Source organism: Lutjanus erythropterus, chromosome 20 (genome assembly GCF_056507025.1).
Source record: "Lutjanus erythropterus isolate fLutEry1 chromosome 20, fLutEry1.hap2, whole genome shotgun sequence".
NCBI lineage: Eukaryota > Metazoa > Chordata > Actinopteri > Lutjaniformes > Lutjanidae > Lutjanus > Lutjanus erythropterus.
This window is the reverse complement of record NC_139336.1, coordinates 1,276,378-1,301,549: the sequence shown is the minus strand read 5'-3', so window position 1 is coordinate 1,301,549 and position 25,172 is coordinate 1,276,378. Positions and strand designations below refer to the sequence as shown.

Here is a 25,172-nt window from a genome sequence, read left to right as displayed (position 1 = left end):
ATTCCAATATTCACAGAACTGATTTTTTTCTGATCGTGCAAGCAGCTCTGCTATTTTCTCTGAGTTTGACATTGGCTTTGCCCTTCTGTGTAGTATTTTGGTGTCCGGCACAGAGTGCATTGTGCACAGGTGAGATAGGAGGAGCAAACAGGTGAGGCGTTCATTCAAACAACAGAGATGGTCATGTTGGTATTTCTGTGAAAACTGGATGTTAGAATCTGGACTGAGAATAGACGTCTCAGAGGTCAGTTTCTGGCACACCTCTGAGAGTATTTTTAATCAAACTCTTCAGCTAGTAGATGTGTTTAAATCAGCATCAGAAATAACATTTTAGGCAGTTAAAACTGTCTGCACCAATCTATAACTAATTATGAGGGATGTCATCTGTCCTCCACTGCCTTACACTGTATGAGACGACAACATAACTGTATGTACAAGCAAAATAGCAGAGGGGCTTGAAGAAATGACACTTATGTGCTGGTTGTTGCACTTTGTGATTAAAATAAGAGTTTAAATAAGTCAACATATGTCATCAGCTTTATTTTGGTTGTAAATGTATGGTTTTAAATGTGTATTCTGATTAGTATAAGAGAAGTCTTAACAAATGTAAAAAATAATGGCTAAAATAAATGGCTGCTCACTGTGACTCTGCTTTGAAATGAAAAAAATGGAACATTTTGTCAACTCCATAAGACATTAACTCCATCAGATTTTCCATCTGATAGAGTTGCCATCTACATTAAATAAAGCAAATATTAGGAGGTTGGCTCATTACAAGATTTAAGCCAAGAGTTTGATCTTTTAAAATAGATTTTCCCAGTATAATTCAAGAGTGAGAATCAAAACCATCCAAAATAAAGAGTTATATCTCGATTCTCAAGAATGTTTAATTATTATTATTATTATTATTATTATTATTATTATTATTATTATTATTATTATTATTATTGTTATTATTATTCATTCAATCACATATCATTTATCATTACTGGACTCCAGACAGTGTTCCCCAATATCTAATAATCTTTTTACTAATAGTCCATGGTGATATTTCTGTTCACACATTTTGATCCCATCACAATAGCCAATGATCTTTCAGCAGTGTTGGACCTAATATATCACTGCAGCAGTAGCACAAAGGATTACCAACTGCTCCACAGGCCCAGAGCTCCAGGGGCACCAACTGATACATGGTGTCAACTGCTTTGTGCTAATTTAAGAGAAGATCAGCTGACATGAGAAGGGCCTAAGGAATTGTGCTGCTTTATTGCCTGATCATGCCTAGAAAAGAGTCTTTCTGTCAAATACCAGTTAGTTATCTCAGTGATGCACTTACTTGGCGCATAAACTAATGAGGCTTTAATCAAGTTATCACAACAAAATACACAGATGGGGGGTGGGGGTGTTGATGTATTTCTTTAAAAATGTTACAGACCTTTGATACATATTGTTTTTAAAGATTGCTGCCTATTTAGTCAGAAAAAGGTCACCACAGATCTCCTTTATAGGATGGTGGTTTGCACCATTTACAACCTGGAGTCCGGGCCGCCCTACAGGAGGAAGCAAAAATCACAGGGGGTCCCCAAAGCTTTCTCTGCTCTGAGGCTGTCAACATTGGATTTGCACATGTTAACAAAAAGATATATTTTATTGTCCTTATTCAAAAATAACAGGCTGCTTAGTTTCACACAGTTACCACTCAGGCTCTGTGATAATGAACTGTTCTTTTTCTTTTGGTAAGGCTGAGTGTGTATAAGCTACTTTGTTAGGCTGTGTGTGTGCAGGGGGGTCAACTTTTCTTTGATACAAGTAGGGGAAAGATTGTTTAGGAGCCACTGGTTTACACTGCAGACTGAAAGATTAATTCAATCACTCTTGTATTTATTCTTTGTATGAGCATCAGTTGTGTGCTAAAAGTTGAATCATTAAAAGTTAGATTAGAGTTCAAGTATGTGCAGCATTTAGTGGTGTGTGTGGACTGTGTAGAGTGACTCACCCCATTCCTCAACATGTAGTAGTCCAGGGCCTTTCCTGCCTCCAGCCAGATTCCTTTCTTTGGGTCTTCATCAGACAGAAACAGCCCATAGTCATTGGCTGCAGAGGGAAACAGACATTCTGAGTGAGTCACTGCCAGTGTGTACCTTGGCGTTCATGTGCATGTGGATATTCAGCCACTAAAGAGCTATTATTGTCTCAAGTACTTGAGCTGGATAAAACTTTTTTTTTAAATGATGTGCACTAGCTTCTAGGGGTGCAATGGGTCACAGTTGACCCGTGTCCCATACGGATCGCCCTCTACGGTTCAGCATGCATGTGATCCGCAGACTACATGTGAGCATCATAGTTTTACTGTCAATGTTATTTTTGTATAAGTTATAAAACCTGAAATCTTGCAGTGAAAAGACAGGACAGATGCTGCTGTGTGCAGCGCATCTCTGATTTAAAAGCCGTCACATCGCCTTGAGTGAAATCCAGACCATAACTTTTTTCACTGATGTAACTATGCTATCACCAAAGAAACAGATCATAAAACTGTGATGTTCATTGAAACTTTGGTGATATCAGCTGTCTTAACTTCTACACAGCTCCTCTCTGCTCACCGGTGCAGCTTTGTCTGTGACACAGTGTGTCTGCTGATTGATCATGACTTCTGACCAATCAGATGTGCTGCTGTAGGCAAGACATTGAGCCAGACTACAGAGTGTAGTTGTGTATTATACTGTACAGTGTATAATGATCTAATATATGTATAGTATATACATAGTACAGCACTGTATAAGTTTGAAGTTTTTAATATATTACCATTATCATTACTATTATCATTATTATTACATTACATAACTATGGTGATAATTACAGACAGACAAAGATCAAAGACAAGTGCAATTTTAAAATAATTTAAACCTAATGCCACCACTTTTTTCTTTTTTGCTGATCCAAAAAATGATCCGATCCGTGACTCAAACTGTGATACGATCTGAACCGTGAGTTTTTTTATCTATTGCACCCTTGCTAGCTTCACTGTCTATGTTAATCAGGTCAGTGTGCTGCTAGATGATCAACGTCTGTTTCAACACACACCTATCCGCTCATCTTGCACACTTCAAAATGTGATTACTTGTCTCTGCAGGGTGAGACAGGAGAAATGGACATCTCACTGTGCTGCAGAGCAGAAAAAAGCTGCTGAATTAAGCAAAGCCAGCTCTTTGTCTTTTAAAATGTAAAAAGACTTGCAGGTTGGAACAGGCCATGCAGAGAGCTGCTGTTGAAACAGCTTATGTAATCAGGCATACCTCAGCATGCACGCCAGCTGATATGTGTGTGCAGCAGAGAACTATTCTCTCTTTACAGCAAGGTTTTTAACTGCAGCACCTCTGAAGAGCCTGTAATCAACCAGACGAAGGTAGCAAGGCCACAATTCATCTGCTCGGAGACGTTCTCTCTGCATTTTACTGCAGGAAGATCCTGAGGTTACCTTGGATTCATTCTACATTCAGACCTCCATGTGCTCACCACCTTCACCAAATTATTGTGTTTGTCACTTGACACTTTTTGGACTACAGACAATTTGTGAGGTGGCCTATGCTGCTTGGAATGATTCTGTGTTACTCCTATGTATATGTGGTAACACCAGAGCCACTGTAAAGCCTTGATTATGTTCGCCTAAGGCACCGCAGTGCATAGCTGATAGCTCACGACTGATGTGTAGGCACAGAGGCATCTATGGTCAACATGTTCACTGAAGTACTCTCCAAAACACCAGAGGGTGGGAGGAGAGAAAAGATCCTGTCATCATATTTGTCTTTAATAGTTAGATGAGCTCTCTGCTGATCCTTACTAATCTTGAAAATGCTTTAAAGGGATAGTTCACCAAAAAATGAAAATTCAGTCATTATCTACTCACCCTCATGCTGATACAAGGTCAGGTTTTTTTTTAAGTCCACAAAAGTCTGCTGGAGTTTCACAGGAAAACAGCGTTACACAATCTCCCAAACAATGGAAGTGAATGGTGACCAGTTTTCACACATAGAAAACAAAAAACACAGCAGAAGAAGAACATAAAACGTCTCCATACTGCTCCTCTGGTGTAATCCAAGTCTCTTAAAGCCCCAACATGCCAAGTTGACTGAAAAAACATGTTATTTACACCATGAGTGTGAATCATCACTTAGCTTAGCTTGGAGTCACATTCACATGCACACTGTCTGAACTGGGTGTGTGTGGTGTGATGGTGTGCAAACAGCATGTCAGGGCTTTAGAAGACTTGGATTACACCAGACGAGCAGTATGCAGACATTTTATGTTTTCATTCCAGTTGTTTTTTGCGTTTGGAAACTGGTCACTTTCACTTCCATTGTTTTCAGACTCTGACTCAAATTCTGCAACACTGTTTTCCTGTGAAAGTTCAGAAGTGTTTTGGTGACTAACAAAATAAACCTGATCTTCAATCAGTATGAGGGTGAGTAGATAATGACTGAATTTTAATTTTTGGGTGAACTATCCCTTTAATCTTAATCTCTTAAAAAGCTGTAGGAACTCGGAGAAGAGACTGGAGGTATTTCACCATCATAATGTTTTTTTAAGGAGGGACTTTAATATACAGAATATGACAGGTATTTAGTGATCTATCATGCTTGAACACATGCAGTTTTACCATGCAGTTTTTTAATACCGTTATTCAAAGAAAACATTTATGATTAATAAAAAAAAAAAAAGTAAATTGCATGTTATTCTTCATTTAGCTGACCGAGTTTGTCACATTAAGACTAGAAAGTAGGGCTGGGCGGTATGACAAAATTTTCATATCACGTTTTTTTTTTAAAATCATATCGGTTTCACGGTATTTGACGTTTTTTTTTTTTTTCATGCAACAGTGTTCTTACCCACATTTTCTTCTACTGAGAACAGAATTACTGCAGTTGATTGTCTTTAAATAGCCCATTTTAATGTCATAAGGATTGTATCATGTTTTTTTCATGTCCAGACAGGTAAAAGCATGACCCCTTCAAAGTATGGTTACCATCACATGGACGACTATACAATTATACGTCCCCACCCACGCTAGTCGGCACCAGAAATACTAGTCATTTAAAATATTTAAAAATGAAATATTTGTCAATATTTCATTCATGCATGATGCCAGTTATCTGTTGCCGCACGGCACTAGTCGGGGCTGCGGCGCTGTCAGACAGCAGCTCCTCTCACCCTGCTTGTATGAACCGATCGCCGTGGCAACACCGGATGTTTACATCAGCGAAGTCGGACAGATGAATGTAGACTGTGACAGAATAAGTTGATATATATTCACTCGACTGGAGAAACGTGACCACATTAAGCACAGACACAGACATGCTGCTGCTACTGCTACTACTAGCTGCTAACGTTAGCCACACTGTGTGTCAGGCTGGCAGCTAACGTTTAGCTCTGGGTCCTTCACCTGCAGACACTGTGACCTTCTTCAGTCTGAAAAGGTGAAGCGTAAGCGTGTAAGGTTTGTATTGCACAGTGCGAAGTATCGCACATTTCAGCGGCATTTAAAGTACGATTTGGCGATTGTAGACTGTGATTAACGTCTTCAAATGGCTGTTAATACACACAGTATATTTTTTCGGACAGTGTTTAACATTATAAATTAATAAATTCTGCCTTGTGTTTTCTTAGTGACTATTCTAAATTAAATTTTGCATCTAATCAACATAGAAATTAGTTGCCATGGAACATCCCTAGTGCACACGCTCAAGCAAGCACGCCTGTGGTGTTGGTGTGCAGCAGTGAAATGGGTCCCCGCTGAAACACTTTGCCGCCGCGCACGTTCTGGACGTTGTTTGGGCTCTTCACCGGTATGGCGGTATATGAAAAATTCATATCATAAGGAAAATAAAGACCGGTTTTCGGTACGAACCGGTATACCGCCCAGCCCAACTAGAAAGTGTCTTTCATCAGGTCATAGGTACGATTAATCTCGTGTGTTGATCAGACTTGTGATTAAAGGTTTTGGTGGGCTGCAGCAGATTTTCAGATTTCAAACTGGGCCTTGGTATTTTTACATTTGATAACGGCTGCTCTATGCTGTAAGTAAGAGGGCCGACATCTTCAACTCTTTTGTCAGCTTTGACATAGTGTCAGGTGATCCTGCTCATCTTCTTCAATGTTGAAACGAGAGGTGCGGCTCATGCAAGGGCAAACTAGTTACAAAAATTCATGACCAATGTGCACAACCAAGTGCGATGACAGCTTTTGGAGCTCTCACAGTCAACACAATAAAGGATATGACATCATTTATGTTGCACTCCAGCCACAGCAAGCATAAATCCAGCTTAATGCTCATTCTGTCCTAGATGAAGTCTCATTATTATCAACCAACAGTCGTAGAAGCAGATAGCTGTGTTTTACATGTTGAACATGAGTTTTTAGCTTCCATCCTCCACTATCATCTGACAACAACTGAGTACTGTTTGGCAGTTTTTCTTCAAGAGGGCAAAGCTGCTTCTCTCTGCAGCAATATCTAAAGCAAGCATGTTGATAAACCTCATAAGGAGTGAAAATCTAGCTTTTTCTTCAAAGACCCATGTTTGAAAGTGGGGTGAAACTACCTGGCAAGGTTTAGAGGACTAAATAGGGATAACTGTGTCTCCAGAAGACATATATCCATGTACACATAAAAAAGTGAAAGAAATAATTGTGTCAAAACTAAAAAAAAACATCCCAGGAAGAGGTTTAAACTCTGAAAACCTCTCACCTGACCGATCAGTGTCAAATGGGTGTGACTATTAGATCACTAATCTAATAGTCTAATCTTTAAGTGTATCATTAAAGTACACTGGTGTGTTAAAGACATATTTGTGTGTGTGTGTGTGTGTGTGTGTGTGTGCATGTCTGTGTGTGTGTGTGGGTGGGGAGACAGAAAGAGAAAGCACTCACGCTGGCCGAGCTGTGCCTCAGGAACTCTCTCCCTGATGATTCGGCAGGCGTCATACACCATGGTGGAGGGCTCAAACTGCATGGTCTTCACCACGTTTCCCACGCCGATCTTTAGTGACAGGGCCACCATGATTGCTGCTCTGCACCTCCACCCAACTCACACCTGCAGACCAAGAGGAGAAATTCTACAATTAATTATTCTTGCCCTGTACATATAACAGAATTCTTGTTGGTACATGATGCAAATACAGGTAATTTTCAGCTGCGACCAGCAGCTTTACAATACAGTAGGTGGGTTGACCCACAAATGTTTGCCCATCTGGTGGCAGCCAATGTTGTCACACTAGAGCAGTAATTCCCAAAGACTGGGTCATGACCCACAGGTGGGTCACAACAGATTTTATTTGGGTCACCAAAGAAATAAAACTACAGACAGAAATCAGCAAATTCAAGATTTAAAGTCTGTGTATTGAGATGGTCTGTTAACTCACCTAAAAACATTTATTTCTCATTTATCACTGACCTAATGGGCTACTCTTTGGCATGGAAGTCAAGTGTGCGTATTTGCATGTGTGTGTGCATGTGTGTGCATGAAGGTGTGTGTTTGTTTTCTTGTAAAAATGGCTAAAAGGGGGTGTGGCATTGGGAGTGGCTTACTAATAAAAAAAAGGTGCATAGCTTCTAACAGAATGACACAACATTCAGTGGAAAGGTCAGTTATGAGTCAAAGAACAGCAGTTACACACATACAAACAACCACAGCTTTCTATTTATGAGGTTGAAATTTGCCAGCGTGTAGTGTTTGTGAGGTTGCGTGTCTGTGAATGCATGAGTGTACCAAAGTCGCAGCTATTGTAAATTTGTGCTTGTTCCATTGTGTAAACAATGTGTATTGTATGCTTGTATATAAATTATCTTGTACGCATCTGTTTGGATTTGCAGCCTCAGTTCGTGCCTCTCACAGATAGTTGCTGCATTAGCAAAACTGGTAAGAGCCAGGGAACAAACAACATTGTAGATGAACACTCATACTAAGCGCCTAAGTAGTAACATGAAGCATGATAAACAGCATGGCTACTACAGCTCTGCAGTGACACTGCCACACACACTGAGCTGCTGCTCAGCTGGACAACATCACAGTGACTCCCTCAAAATGTGCTTCCAGGGACTGAGAGCTCCAGCAGAGAGAGAGACAGCTCTGACCACCAGCTTCACATCACTGTCCCTGCTACACTGAGCAGTCAGTCAGTGTCTCCTTTGCTGAGACGCTGCTTCATGTGACATATAATCACATGACCATGTCTCCTGGGATAACGGGATAGTAATCCTGTTAAAAACTTCAGAGTTGCTGGTAGGTAGATTTCATTACTTTTGGACAAACTAGCCGTTTCCCTCTTGGCTCCCAGTCTTTGTGCTAAGCTAAGCTAAACAACTGCTTTAAGTAGCTGAATTTATTGACAAAATGCAGAGAAGTGTTGTCAAAATTATGATATATGGATACCAAATGGTAAAAACATCAACATAAACCACTGCACACTGAACTGAGTTACTCTGATTATATTTGAAGCATTTCACCTGTGACTTCAGGTTCACTCAGCAGAATCACATGAGCTCCCACAGGTGTGATAAATACACATGGATCACATGATTAATTATCAGTCATTTCAGATTTTCAGCTCAGTCAGTTGTATAATGGTAAGAGGTTAAATCACATATAAAATGTTTTCCTTGTAACCCTTTATGAATCTTGCTTTGTTTTCTGATTAATGTAATTTTGTCTAAATTATTATGCTATCTAGATAAATCGAAGTAAAAATGTTAAAAACAAGATAAAAAGAAAAATTGAAATGACTGTGATAATTAGTCATGTGATCAATCGAGAAAGATTGATTAATCGACAATGAAACTAACTGTTAGATGCAGCCCTAAATCCTAACACCATGATTTAAAAGCCATCTGTATTTGAGGTAGTGTGTCCTCTCTGAGTTGCCATATAGTTGTTTCCTAAGTTCTGTTTTTGACATTATGGAACAGAAAATAAAAAGGAACTGTTGCTGCTGTTCACTGCACTAAGTCAGTATGGGTTATGTTTACTATTTTCTTTTATGGAAATGTGGTGCTTAGATGAAGATCTTTTATATCATCATCCATCGTGATGTTTCACTGAGGACATTGTCATACTGGTGGACATCGCCCAACTCTTGACTACCACCTTCACACCTGTTTAGGTCTTCAGTAAAGACCACAGGGTCTGTGTGTGTCAAAAATAAAAGCATAGCTACTTGCTATTAATGTCCCTGAAAATCTAGTATTTTGTCTCTCTGTTAAATGCAGTTAGTTCAGTAAAGGGAACTGCATGACAACAGTTCCATCTTACTGACAGGATTTCTAGATGATTTCCTTGTATTTGTCAGTTGAGTGTGTGAAGCCGAGTTCAAAATGAGGAACAGCAGTTATATTTAAACTCTCAGGAACCACATGACTGTGAGAAAGACACAGACTGAGAGTTCAGACAAACAAAGATACACTATCTGCTTCTATCATCTACAAGTTGATTACAAAATTAAAAACCAGACATCTAGCCAGTTGGTCAGTAAACAGATTCCATGTTGGAGCAGTGCTGTCATAATTTAAGAGTCCAGTGGTTAACACATTGCAAACTATGGCTGACCAACAAACATCCATGATTTCTCAACAAGTTTCCAATTTAATCCTCATGTTGTACACAGAGAAACAGACAACAGCGTAGCAGGCTTTAACGAATTTACAAACATCAAATTTGTCTTAAAATGACTTGTTTGGAAAAACAGAAGGGTGGCACACAGAAGAGGAGGACAGAGCAGCAGCAGCTCACCATGTTTCCTCGTTCTGCCCTCTGCTCACTGTGAGCTGGAGCTCAGTGTGATGGAACTCTTCCAACATCACATTTCATTCATAAGTATAATTCTTACCATGACTGCTACTTTACACTTTTACTTTACTAAATTTAAAGGACCAGTGTGTAGGATTAAATGGAATCTAGCAGTCAGGGGTAGAAGTAACTAATTACAAATACTCAAATTACTGTAATTAAGTAGGGCTTTTTGGGTACTTGTACTTTTATGTGTAGATTTTTAAGTCATGCATTACACCTTGTAATCTATGTAGTTACTTTAAAAATTATAATTGAGTAGTGAGTACAAGTTGAATCAGTATCCAAACCTTTTTCCTTTTCATTTTAGTTTTGAATAAGCTGATCCAATCAGAAACAGGCCAATAATGCAGCAGCACTGGTTTGGAGTGATGATTTTAAGGATTAATCATTTATCAATTAATTGCCCTTAAGAACTTAACCAATAAAGAATGTAATCAGCAATATTCAATTAGTCTAAAAACAGCAACAGTTGCACCTCATTTAATGTTGTTTGTTCTGGTGGAGCCATTTATTCAATACGGAATCTTAAAACCTAAAAAATGACTACTTTTACTGAAGTACTTTTCTAGCACCAGTTGTAACTTATTGTAACATTTAAGTTATGTAACAGGAGATTTTCAGTATGCTTTCCACCACTGTTAGTAGTGAACTTGCAGATTGCTAACACCTCACTTCACCCTCCCCTTCCAAGCATGTAGGATGGGGGTCTGCAACCTGTTGCTCCAGAGATGCGTGTGGCTCTTTGCCACTCTCCAGTGAATTCCAGTGGCTTTTTTGTTGTAGGTCTATACTGAAAAAAAGTAAAAATGGTCAAACATGCAGAGGACAGAGAAACTAGCACAACTATAAATGACAACAAGATGTGGTAGAGAACTCTCTGCAGTTTTCTTTTGATTATTTTCTTCATTTTTTTTCTTCTTCATCCTAATTTTTATCTATTGTGCAGAAACACCAGGTTTAAACAGAATGAAGAGACATGCAAAAAAAAACAAACAAAAAAAACAAGTTTTGCAGTATTGGAATGTTGATTTAGAATTTGACTGTCAGAGTTTTGAATGAAGCTCCAAACTGTTGAGTATTGCCTGACTGTGAAGCAGTGATCTTCTCTGATGTATACAAATCTCATGCACAAGAACAAACACGCATGTGCACAGTCTTGCTAGCTACCAAAAATATTTGCAAACAAGTACATTTTCAAAAACTTGCATTCAACACATTTGTCAGGCCTCAAGGACAGACAACATGTGATTTAGTGAGAAACAGGGAATGTTTACAAGAACACTCCTTTAAGCCCTTGTGTCTGCAGTGATTACAGCCTTATCTTTTTAGTCACTCGCTTGAAGACTTTGTGATCTTAAGATCACAAGGATTCATGCCATTTAAAGCCGCCAGCCACAGTAATTACTAAAGTTTGACTGTATCCACCTGATGAATGCAAGTCCAGTATTCACTCTTAACTCTGCTTTGGTCTCCAGCTCCTGAGAGGAATTATTGGCTCTTTAGCCTCCACTGCGTTCACCAGCAGGGTTGAGCCGATGGACGATGCTATCATCCATTGTAATCAAGTGTTACGACCCCAAGCTAGGGGATGAGGGGTGCAACATTAAATAAATATAACCGGGAGAAAAAGGAAGGAAGCAGAACTGAGACAAAGATGTAAACAAAAGGTTCTTTTATTAATGAAAATGGGTAGAAATCGACGCTGAAGCGTCGATTCTGATGCCTCCGCATGCAACAGTTTCATACAACTGTGACTTTTTGTGTTCCCTACACCTGATTGAAACCATTGATTCATTATAAATCCTATTTGCAAGTGTCTCAGGAGTTTGAGAATTATGGCTCTATTGATACAGTCTACAGTTAATGAGAAAAGATTGCAAGGAAAGAGCTATTACCTTTATTACCTAATAGTATCCAACATAGTTATTCAAAAATATATCAAAGTCAAATATAAAAAAGCTTTAAAATTGACCAAGTTATTGGCATAAGTGTGTTTTTAGAGACAGGTCTGTCAGGTGGCCATTTTGCAGCTCTCGAAAGCGTTGTTCTCCAAAATTTAATCAGTTATTGTACCTGTTATAGATACAACAAGTGTCCATGCTAGCCAGGAAGGCTAACAAGAACAGAGCACAGAACGTGAGTGCCCTTGCTAGCTGGCGGGACTAGCAAAGCACATGAGGGCTCCCAAACGAGTGCCCTTGCCAACCATGGAGGTAAACAAGACACATGACACACAAAGACAAGTGACTTCACCAGCCAGGAGTGCTAAAAGCACTTGTCAACCACCACGAGTAGTCTAACCTGCTGCTGCAGGATTAGCCTACAGACTAGCAGACTGTAGTCTGCCGAATGGCCCGCTGGCCCCGACTGGCTGCACTCTCCAGGCTTTTAAGCACCAGGTCCTGATTGCAGAGCAGCTGCGCCTGATGCCAATCACTGCAACCTGCAAGGGGGGAGGAGCAGAACCTGGGCACAGGAGAGCAAAGCACCACACAGACACTGTGGCACGTAACACAAGGCTGAACAGTTTTGAAAAAATATCCAACTGCAATTATTTTGACTGATATTGCATTTGCGATACTAGAGGGAATTATACAATTTTTCTCATTTTAATTTAAAAGATATCATTATGTTGTGATTTTGTCCAAATAAACGTTTTCTTAAAGGGATAGTTCACCCAAAAATAAAACTTCAGTCATTATCTACTGACCCTCATGACAATTAATGGTCAGGTTTAGTTATTTAGTCCACAAAACACTGCTGGAGTTTCACAGGAAAACAGTGTTGCAGAATCATGAAATGCAAAAACATGAAATGCCTCCATACTGCTCGTCTGCCGTAATCCAAGCCTAAAGGCCCAGCATACCAAGTTGACTAAAAAAATGTTATTTACACCATGTTTTTAGCCTGAATCTTCACTGTAGATCCTTGTCTTGGAGCCATGTTCCCAGGCGTATGCACACGGTCACACGCTGGGTATGTGTTGTGTGACGGTGTGCAGCTTGTTGGGGCTTTAGGAGAATTGGATTACATCAGACGAGTAGTATGGAGTCATTTTATGTTTTTTTTTTCCAGTTGCTTTTTCTGTTTGAAAACTGGTCACCACTCACTTCCATTGTTTGGGAGATTCAGCAACACTGTTTTCCTGTGAAACTCCAGCAGTGTTTTGTGGACTAACAAAATAAACCTGACCATCAATCAGCATGAGGGTGAGGTTCAGCTTTAATTGTGATGGCTGACAGTCTTCGACCACTAAGCCATCTACCATCATGACATTGTGATTTAAAAGCTTTCTGTATTTGAGGTAGTGTGTCCCCTAAGAGCTGCCATAGTGTGGTTGCCTTTGTAACATGTAGAAGAGAAAATAAAAATAAGTTGTTGCTGCTGTTGCACTTCATCTCCATGATGTATTCATTATTTTCTTTTTAAAAACAACATACATACGTAGAGACATACAGACATGTGGTGCAGAGACAGAGACTCTTATAGACCCAACAACGATATCATCATCCATCGTGATGTTCCACTGTGGACATTGCCATATGCCAATTTGGCAGACATCGCTCAACCCTATTCACCAGCTAGACTCTAACAGCAGTGTGTGACAGCACCGTCATTGAACTGCTGCAGCTAACACATGCATGTATGCTGGTACATGGTGCATAAATGGTGTCCACACAGACTGCATTTCTGCCATGAGGCAGATGCTGAAAGTTGTGAGTTTGCAGAAAAGTTTGAAAAGAAGAAAATAGCAGTTTTCTGAACGCAGTTAGTGATTTCCCCCTCATTCAGAGAGGGAGGGAGGAATGGATAGAGGGAGAAGAGAAAAAAGAGAAAGAAGAAAAACACTGCTCTGCACCTGATTTTTTTCATGTCAGTGACATACTGCACAGATGTAGAGACTCAAACTGCAGTGACAGGAGTAATAAGTAAGCCTCTGAATCTCTAGATGAAGCGTGGTGAAAGCAGCGTCTGACGCGCGCGTGAGTCACGCTCAAGCGGGCTGTGTGAACGCTATAACTTCTTAATATGGGTGCCAAAATGAAAACCAGCAGGTAACGCCATGCACAGGCACATGTAGTGTACAGAGGCTTTAACAGAGCTTTTTCACAGAGAACGACTGCCTGCTGCTGTTGGAGGCCATATTGATGAGAGCTCTGAGACTGAACCAAGCAGCAGTGTTGAGATCATGACATGTAATAACATGTACTAACAATGTGTTACTGTTGTTGATAAAAATATTGATTAATGCAGCTTTAACCTTTATTGCAATCTATCACAAAAAGTTTTTATTACTACTTTTTAGAAAACTGGGTGCAAATAGAGCCATTTTAGGCTGCGATAATCATAAAAAGGCATAATACATAAGATACTGTGGCATCTGTTGAGTGAGGCAGTGAATATCAGAGATTCTTGGACTCTGAGGAGACAGAGAGTGAGCAGGTTTCTTTTTAAAGTTGTTTAGAGATGACATCTTAGCTGCAGAGTGACAGCACTTAGAGAGAAAACAGCATGGCATGTGTTGGCATCAGAGCTCAGAGGGATCCAATGTCACAACACAGACACCCTGACACCCTCAGCCTCACATCCTGCTCGCACTGGATCACTATCACTCCCTCCTCCTTCCTCTGGCTCCCTGCTTGATGACATGCGGATGTGGCTGGGGTGTGGGGCTGGGAGGGGATCAGATATCATGATAAAGCTATCAAAATGAATGCTGGGTACTGTAGTAACATATAAAAAATGACTGGAAAATAAGAAGGAAAACCTGGAGTGCATTCTACCTCGCAAACTGATTCTAAAGTCTGAAACAAGCTCCTTCATAATACCTTCATTATTATGCTTTAACAGGGTCAAACTGAGCTGAGCCATATGAGTCACACTCAAGAGTGAGATTTGTGTTTAGATATCCATTATAGCTGCAATGATTAATAGCTTAATCAACATATTTTCTTAAAATAAAATGGTAAAGATTCTCTGATTTCAGCTTCTTAAATGTGAATATTTTTTGGTTTCTTTACTCCTCTCTGACAGTAAACTGAATGTCTTTGACCTGTGGACAAAACAAGACATTTGAGGACATCATCTTGGACATTGAGAAACACTGGTTGAGATTTTTCACCATTTTCTGTCATTCTATTGACCAAACAACTTTATTAAAACAGAAAATGATTGACAGATTTGACAGATTGACAGATCATTTGACAATGAAAACAAGTTGCAGCCCTAATAACAATGATTACACTTTCTTTTAGATTTACTATTGAATATAAAAGATACTGCCAAGTGTAAAGGTTGGATTCATGACAGATAAACTGCTGGTCATACTTGCTTCTTGCTTCTCACTTTCAGTTCAGTAAAATCTAAAAATAAATTAATATTAATATTAATGGTTGTGTGAGTGAGAGAGAGAGAGAGAGAGTGTAAGTAGCTGACAGTGACAGTGGACATAAGCAGAGCAGAGGAAAAGATTAACAGTGAAGTTGTCTAGTGGCAGTAAATGTACAGTGTAGGTTACAGTTTGACCCTGAATAGACCCTGCAGCTCCTCAATATGTAATTTAAGTGTCTGTGTCTTGCTTCCTAGCTGCTGGGTTTAAGTAAAGGGTTAACCCCAAAGTCCTTCAAAGTCCTTCCTACTGTTGATCATGTGTTGGGGCCTTAAGTCCTCACTAACTGTTTCTTAAACATAACGGTTCCTCTCAAGTTGTGTAGAGTTAGATTACAGCAGGGGTTCTTAAAGTTTTGCTGACTAAGTGCTAGTTTAGAGAGCAGCATATGAATGTGGGCCATGCAGAAAAAAAAAACATGAAATTGTCAAAGGATCTTTGGAGGGAGTTTTTTTCCCCTACATTTTCAGGGGTCTACAGGACAGGGGATGTCACACACTGTGCAGGATTAAAGTTGGTTAGCTTCAGTAATAGGACTTTTCTTTTAGCAACTATTCATCATTATGCAAGGTCACTGTACCAAAAAAGAGGTGTGACTAGATCATGTGCTGGTACAGCCAACTGAGAAAGTTGGTATCAGTACAACCAGTGGAAGTCTTCCACTGGTTGTACTGATTCTTACCAATTCTTCAAGAGTCAATGTGGAGTCATGTTTAATGATTTTAAAGTAGAAAAAGATGAGTGAAGTAAATACCTGAAGTAAACCAGTGTCTTAGTGACAGTCAGATGATCCACTCTGGGTTTCTTCTCTTTGGCTGAGGGAAAGGAAAGATACACACCACATTACAATCATTTTAATGCAGCCAACACTTTTACTGACATGGTCCACGCTCTTAACAGGACCAGTCACACACACAATACACAATAACCACACCGTCCAGCAATATCAAGCAAACTGAATTGTAACAAACCCTCACATAATGGCTTAATACACATGTATGTGTGATTTTAAATCATGTCCAATCAGCAGTGGACTTCAATCAAGTTCAAGAGCTGTTTTAAGGACACTCAAAGCCACCACATGAGCTCAACCTGGAGCATCATAACAAAGGATCTGAATGTTTGCCTGTACATGAGAGATTCATTTTTTTGGTTTTGAATGCATTTTCAAATATACTTCTGCTTTGATTGTATTGTTTGCTGTGTGTGGAATTGCCAAAAAACACATTTAATCAGGCTGCAATTAATGATTATTTTCATTACTGATTAATCTTTTGCTTATTTTCTCAGTTAGTCGATTATTGGTAGACCTATGAAATGTCAGAAAAATGAAAAATGTTGATCAGTGTTTCCTGATACTGAGTTAACTGTGAGAGAGGAGCAGACAAATGAGAAAGTATTCACATTTAAGAAGCTGGAATCAGATCATTTTGGCTATTTTTTCTTAGAAAATGACTCAAACCAATCGATTATCAGAATAGTTGATTATTCAATTAATTGTTGCAGCTTTAAATTTAATTATATCTCAAAGAAATCTATGGCAAAATAGGTTTAAGGGGTTTGAAAAGTACACCAATGTAGGGCAATATATTGATATTATATCAATATTGTGATGTGAAGTCTTTTCCTGGATTTAAAGGCTGCATTACAGTAATTTTCTACTCAATTCTCAATTTTCTTTTCTACAAATTTACACTGAAACTTGAGCTGTCCATAATTATCTATTAATCTGTTCGGAAATTCAGTAAATTAAGTTCAGAGAAAAGAAAGGTCAGAATTGTCCAATCACTCCGCTACTCCTGTTCAGATCCTCTGTTATGAGTCCAAATGACATGAAGTCAGCTCTCACAAATATTTGACTGGCTGACTCTGGATTTCTCTGCTGCAACATGTTTGAACTGAATTCAGGCATGTGGCTGGAACATGCACAGCTCCCAGGCTGCTGTCATTCAAGCACAGCATGCTGATACACAGCAGACTCAAGCAGGTTATTGTGTTTGCTGGCTCTCATCAGACTGTCTGAGATGAAATAACAGCTTCATTCAAACAGATATACAGCTATTTTAGTTTGGAACATGTTTGTGGGAGGGAAGGCTGGGGGGTTGGGGGGTCTTCCTCTACTCTGGAATGACAGGAGAAATCCCACTCAGATGTCCTGATGTCACATCCTGTGTTAAAAAGCCCTCCAATGCCATAAAAGGGCATTTTAGCCTTGTGTGTACTCCCAGCTATGATTCATCTGGGAGCAGTGTGTCCCGTCTGCAGCGTTTGGCTGAAGGACAGATAAGAAAAGACTCATCTTAAAGTCTGCATGTCACGGCTGCCACAAGATCTCCTGGATCTTCAGTGATTGTCAGTGTTATTATTAAAAGACATTTAGGAGCATATTTAGAAGCAAAATGCCACAAGCTTCAACCTTCCACCCCTCCGGTTTGATTAGTATCAAGTCAAAGTCAGAGACAATCCTGTTTTAAAACACAAAGTCTGAAGAGTGCATAAAATGTCCTGCAGAGGCTTCCCGCTCCACCCTGACTGAAAGAGGAAGTGCTGAGTCACAACAGTAATTACTGCACTTACTGACAAATGAGAAAGAGTCAACAGCAGCCAATCACAATCAGTTTGTCAGGAAAACACTAGAAAACAATAGTGACACACACACGCACACACACACACACACACACACACACACACACACACACACACACACACACACACACACACACGCTCACTACTGTTTTCTCACTGCTCACTATTGGTGAATGAGATAAGATAAGATAAACCTAACTGATCCCACACCAAGGAAATTCACTCCTTACAGCAGCTCAGGGGTCACAAATAGAGATAGAAATAAGGCTACAACTAACAGCAGCAACTAACATTTTATTATTTTATTTATTATTTTTATAGTTTGTTTATGTTTGCCTAAAACAGGTCAGAAAAAAGCGAAAAATGTTCATCAGTGTTTCTTAAAGCCCAAAGTGACGTCCTCAAATGTCCACAATCCAAACATCCAGACATTTTTCTACAAAAAAATGACTCAAACTGATTAATTGATTATCAAAACAGTTGGCGAGTCATTTAAATAATCGATTAATCGTTGCAACTCTAGTAGAAAAGAGCAAGTGATAAATAAAAATACAAATAAAATAAGTACATATATACATGCCTTTCACTTGTAAGAGTATATGGAGAATTGTACAGGATATCACATTCTTTGTGAAATGAATAATTGCTTTGCAAAGGATACCAGCAGGGCACTAGGGCTGCAACTAATGATTATTTTTGCTTTTTGCTTTTTTGGTGAATACTATATTTTTCAAAATAGAAGAATTCAAAAGAATAATAAGTAACGATTATTTTCATTTCTCAATTATTTTCTCGATTAATCGATTAGTTAGTGGTGTATAAATTGTCCAAAAAGGTGAAAAATGTGCACCAGTGTTTCCCACAGTCCAAAGTGATGTCCTCAAATGTCTTGTTTTGTCCACAATCCAAAGATTTTGACTTTGTTCTCATAAAGGGGTAAAGAAACCAGAAAATAATCACATTTAAGAAGCTGAAATCAGAGAATTTTGACAGCTTTTCCGAGAAAAAAAAATGACTCAAACCAATAAATCGATAATCTGATTTGTTAGCAATTACTTTAATAATTGATTTATAATTGATTAACCAATTAATTGTTGCAGCTCTACAGGGCATTCAGAGGAGAGTTTCATAACTAAATGTAATGGCAACAAAATCCTTGTAAAAGCACTGTATAACTGAAGCCCTTAGCCTTTATTTAGCACCATTAGAAAGTGACAGCAGTTAACTGTCACTGTGAGGCCAAACATCCTGTCTATCTCTTGCACACAGAAACTGTGCAGTTCAGCCTCTATCTCATCAGGCCTGAGCAGACCAGACAACAAACAGGAATAACACAATAACTTATCTTATTGTGTCAGAACAACACATTTTACTTTTACATCAGCTCTCTGAGGCTGATAAACTGCTTCAGACATCAGCCACAGACTGAAGCTTGCCACTGACAGTACATGTTAAAAACAACCTACTAAGTTCATTGTGAAAACAGAAAGAAAATGAAAAACGGAAAGGAAATACCACACACTAACTCAGTACACTCGGCCCCTGTTAGTCTGCCTAAAATAGGCTTCATAATGCTGTATTTCATGAGAAAAATGAGAAACTGACTGATAGCTGTCCAGTGTTTTATTCAGGCAAAACCAAAATATCCTTAAGCACCAAAACTGTCAATGACTTTACTGTAACTGGATGTGACAGAGTCATCATTATTCAGGACAGAAGATACAAGTGTGACCAATGCATCGTCACCCATGACAGCCATATCCAGCTGCTAAACACATCTGTTCTGCTGTAAACCTCTGGGCGGGATGCACATATTGAGCTGGTGAGATCAACTGTAACAGACGCCAGGAGGTAACTTCACAGATCTCTCTGAATACTGTCAGTTCTCTGGTCAGTACAACATAAGACACACTCTGTAAATAAAATAAAAACAGCATAAAGCTCAACAAAGTCACTATGATCAAATTCTACTGAGTGAGAAAGAAACACTGAGTTGCTATAGGAGTATTTTGAAATTTTTTTAGTAAATAAATTAGAGCAGAAACGTGACAGAAACATTTATTATTGATCTTATTTTTTTTTTTTTAATCAGTCATCTGAGTTTCTAGAAGAATAATTAGCCCCAGACTTTCACTTTTGAAGATTTGCTGCTTTTATTGTCTCATGTAATAATAAACTTTATGTATTTAGATTGTGGAGTGTTGGTCAGACAAACCAAACAATCTACTGACATCCTCTTGGGCTTTAGAAAAATATGATCATTGTTTTTCACTATTTACTGACACTCTATACACCAAAGAATCAAGTTATTAATTGAAGAAATAACTGACAGATTAATTGGTAATGAAAATAATCAGAAGCCTATACATATGCTGAGTGTATGGATGGACAGCATACTGGCAGTTATGCTGTTTGGGCCATGTCAGAGTCCTTCAAGACTGATCTGATATACAGCACTAACCCAGATGTTTATTAAATGTCTAACACATTAAAGAACAGCTGTAGCCTACTTATTATGACAAACCTAATTTATTAATCTAGTGGAAACCCCTAAACAGCCTACATGAAACTCAGTCATGTTGATTCCTGTCAAGTTTATTGTTTAAAATGTGTTCGACAGGCTCAGCAGATGACATTCGGCTTGGTTGCGATGAGTTGTATGTTGGGCAATTTGAATAATTAGCATAATAAGATAATTAATTGCCCAAAACTTAAATTTATATTTCATTACTGTTTGAATTATACAGTGGCTTTCGGGGAGCCCTATTTTCTGGTGCACTACTAAAACATGTCACACACGCACATACATACATGATGTGTGCAGCTACAGACACTTAATATAGTCAATAATGCTTAATAGACGCTACATAATTCATAATGTTCTCATCCAAGTCCCTTCAATAATCACATATTCCAAGGTAAAAAAATAAAACTGAATATTTGTTAAACATTGTTCAGCAAACTTGTGTTTTTTGACTACAAATAAAGAGACCTCTTGTGCTGTTTAAGGAAAATAAAAATAGAAAAACAAAACATAAGAAAATATAATCTCTAACACTGTAAATGAACAATGTTTTAGTGCTTTTTCAGAGAAGCTCATGTCCTTTTGAGGGGAGCCAAGCTCCCCTGAGCTCCCCCATGATCCAATCTATGTATTTCACATTATATAATAATCACTACACACAGTGTCTTTGTTTGTTTGTTCTGCTTTTTACATTTTTGCAATCTTGCACATTAAAGAATCCTTTTTAATTCCCTTTTTATACTTCAGTTTACACTTTGCTATGCATATCATGTGCCCTGTTCTCACATAAGTATTAATATTTTTTATCTTTTATTCTTTTTTGTATTGCCTAGTTTTTCTTATTCCTTTCCTTGTTTACCTGCCATTTTTCATCTCCCTTTGTATCTCTGCTGTTGCTGAAATCTCAACCACAGGGAAAAATGAAGAGCTACTTACCTAAACTACCTAATAATAAATTAACAACATAAAAGTAATGATCTGATGGTCTGATGAGTAACTAGTAAAAAAAGCATCTCAATTAAGACATTTTTTTCATTAAACATGGAGGTGTTATTAATGATTAATATGCTAATAAGGGAATGATAATGGGACTAAAACTGTCTTTTATACTGAACTTTGCACTGCATAGTTTATTAACATGAACATGGGTGCACATATGAGTATATATTTTGTTGTTAATTGAGAGATGGAGTCTTCCCGTGTCATTTATATTATTTACAGGTTTTTTATTTTCACTGTTAGTTTTCTATTTATTTTGTATTTCATTTTCTTTAAGGTGAGCATTTTGTGCCCAGGTGACAGTAAGTATCATGGTGGCTATTTGTGTTCTTTAAAACAAAACTTAATAAAAAGTACATACCAAGAAAAAAAAAAAAAGAACTTACTCAGGATTTTTGATTTTCCTCTCTATTATACCTGATAATGAACTTATTATACTAATTATGCAAGTTCATGACCATTTTTACTGCCATTTCCACATCACCACTTCTTGACATGTGAGATAAAGTTGATCAAGTTAGAATGTGACTGAAACTGACATGAAGAGGACATAAACAGTTGGAACTAAAGAAACACTGGTGGTTGTTGTCGTGGTGTTAGAGTGATGCTTCTGTGATAAGAACAGAGCAAACACTGTACAGCTGCTCAGTGTGTTTGGTATAACCATGGTTTTCACCATAAAACACCCCTTCTCTGAAGGGTTTCAGGGGGCTGCAGTCAGAGTGACAGAGTGGACAGCTCATCACAGCACTGACACACACACACACACACACACACACACACACACACACACACACACACACACAGTCAAAACTGTCAAACTGTCAAAGAGTCAAACAGTCATATCTAAAGGAAACTCTTAGATGGGTTACTAGTTAAATGTTCCTGTCCAGATTTGAAACTACATGTAAAACTGTAAGTGTGGAAATGAAACAACCCAAGTAGAGTTCAGTCTCTGAGTATTACTCAGTAACTGAGTATTTGAGGTTATTTAGGCTGCAACAATTAATCTTTGATTAAATGAATTGGCAATTATTTTTAATTTTTTAAGAGAAAAAGTCAAAATTGTCTGATTCCAGGTTCTCAAATGTGAATATTTTCTGGTTTATTTACTCCTCTACAGCAGTCATCTGAATATCTCTGGGTTGTGGACATAAGACATCTGAAGACGTCATCTCGGACTTTGGGAGACGTTGATCAACATTTTTCACCAATGATTTATTGAGAAAATAATCAACTGTGAAATTAATCTTAAGATGCAGTGTAACTGCATGTTTCACAAAAAAACAAACAAACTGAGGCATCTAAATCTGGTCCACAGTACTGAAGATAGTGAATTTCCAGAAGTGCTTTGAATCCAGAATTAAGACCACAATCCTCACTTGTGAAAGTCCTGTATTTAACATTTCTCTAAAAGAAAATGTTTGTTCTCTAACGTGATGATGAATGATGTCGGGATGTGGCTGCACAGACCACAGTCAGCTGTTGGACAATTATTTCTGGTTTTGTATCTTCAGGAGATCTGCTACCAGTGACAAAAAGGTAAAAGAGCAGCTGTCTTCTCCTCTCACTAGAACTACAGTGTTGACAGTACAGCAGTGTTAGCAGAAGTAAAACAAGCTGTGGTGAAGAACAGTTGAGCACGAGTTCACAGTGCTGCAGAACACATACAGCTCTTTGCCACCAATCAGCTAGACTGTCTTCTGTTCCCAGGCGCACTCAAACATCCTGTGTGATCATGGCCTTAACCAGCCCTGCTGCCTGCTGCCTGCACTGCTGCTGCAGCACAATGTGAGCAGAGCAACAGTCGCTGCACACCCTGCAATATGATCAACATGACTCAATCAACCTTGATTAAGAGAGTTCTTTTCTATGGTGTCATATTAGGACAAATATTTTTAGCTCTACAGTTTACTTTCTAAATATGTGCACCATTGTCACAAACCACAAGCTTCACAATATCAGGGTAAAAATCATGAGAGTAGATGTGGGCCTTATACAGCTATTCCAAAATAGCATCTTCCACAGTAACACCACTATGCTGCAAGAGGAAGTCAGATGTGTCACAGCTGCTCAGAGTAGACACAGCTGCAACTCCTAAAAATACATTTAATGAACGCAGGTCAATGAGAAAGCACTAACATGAGTTCTCATGGTGGCACACCTTCATCAAACTGAGACATCTGTCCACATTATGACATGCAGCTGTGTTTATCCAGCTGTGACACTGTCAGACAACCAGGGCGGCTCTCCGCTCCATGTCTTTAAATTAAATTGTCATTTTGCTTTTTATTTTGGAGGATTAGGTGGATGTGTTGCTGCCAGTGTTGTCTCGACTGATTAGGTCTGTCATAATAACTGCTTTTGTTGGACCATATTGTCCCTAAATTAGTTGCAACAGTATCATTGTTTTAAGATCCTTTTGTGCCATGTGTTACAGCTAAACAGTCCACTAAAATACGCTTCAGTGTAGTGCAGTAACAGAATATCCATGTTTGATCAGCACTGCCTAGTTGGACAGTTTTATCTGAGTTTCAGGGACCTGAGGTGTGATGCTGAACGAACCTGTTTGCTGAATAAGTTGATTACATAATTATCGTGACAGGCCTATGAGTGTCAGTAAAGGATTTCAAGTCAGGTAATCTTACACTGTGTGGGCTGAGGGTAATTAGACCAAAAAAACCCAAAGCAGGCTGAAAGTAGTCCAGCAGTTTTTGTTTTAATCAATAGGATCTCCTTATATTAGTATCTGGCATCTGGGCAGTGTGCAACTGGAAACAGAACGGTGTCACGATCCATCTCACCTCGGTTGTCTGGTTCTCATGATACTCATGCTGCCATCAGTCACGTCAGAATGAATAGGGCTGAACAAGACAGGCTGTGTTAGATTAGTTACAACTTGGTGTTAGTGACGGGTGTCTGCAGGGATCAGTTCCACCTGTGGCCAGTGCCAGTTTCAAAAGGAGAAGTGTTGTTGGGAAGTGGGATCTATTAGTGTCTTGTAGTTTGTTAGTGCTGCACATCAGTTATTGTTGAAATTGCAAACAATACAAGAAAACAGCAACCATTTGAGGGCATGGTTAACTGAATTCATATTTACTCTTGGTCTTAAGAAATATTTCATCACTTACTAGACCAGGGGTCTGCAACCTTTACAATCAAAAGAACAATTTTTGGCCAAAAGGTGAAAAATAAATAAATAAATCTGCCTAGAGCCATAACTATTTGTTTGTCTTTTTTCCCTGAAGACTTGTTTTTTTGGGCAAAAAAAAAAAAAAAAAAAAGAAAGAAAAGAACTATACATACATACATACATACATACATACACGCATATATATATATAATATATATATATATACATATATATATATCTATATATATATATATATATATATATATATACATATATATATATATATATATATATATATATATATATATATATATATATACATATACATATACATATATATATATATATATATATATATATATATATATATAAATAATTACCAAATTGGTCGATAAAGACAATAGTTGTCAGTTGTTGTGGTTCTTCTTGGAACAAACAAAAAACACAACTGAGGCAAATCAGCCCTGAAAAACACCAAACAGACCCATAAGTATGAAAAATAAAATAAGAAAATGAGTGATGGCTGCTTCAGTTTCAAGCTGCTGCTATTGTTCATGCTTCATCACTGTCACACTGTCAGGGCTGACCGAGACACTTTTAGACACTCATAGAATAGAAGAGAGCCACCATTAATAGTATTATTGACACCTGTGCTTCTCCTACAATGACATGTCAAACTGTCCGCTGTCATAAAGGCCTACAAGTC

The 25,172-nt window shown here is 38.4% G+C and overlaps 1 protein-coding gene across 2 annotated transcripts in view; it reads right to left on the bottom strand.

The window, feature by feature from the left end:
• Window positions 1–25,172, bottom strand: part of tln1 (talin 1) — a 110,131-nt gene that overhangs the window by 66,946 nt on the left and 18,013 nt on the right. For both annotated transcript variants that reach the window (XM_084746045.1, XM_084746044.1), the window contains exons 2-4: window positions 15,979–16,039; window positions 6,922–7,084; window positions 1,997–2,094 (exon numbers count right to left, since the gene is read on the bottom strand). In XM_084746045.1, coding sequence (XP_084602171.1) covers window positions 1,997–2,094; window positions 6,922–7,051 — 228 coding nt within the window. In that variant the 5' untranslated portion in view covers window positions 7,052–7,084; window positions 15,979–16,039. The remainder of the gene's footprint in view (window positions 1–1,996; window positions 2,095–6,921; window positions 7,085–15,978; window positions 16,040–25,172) is intronic.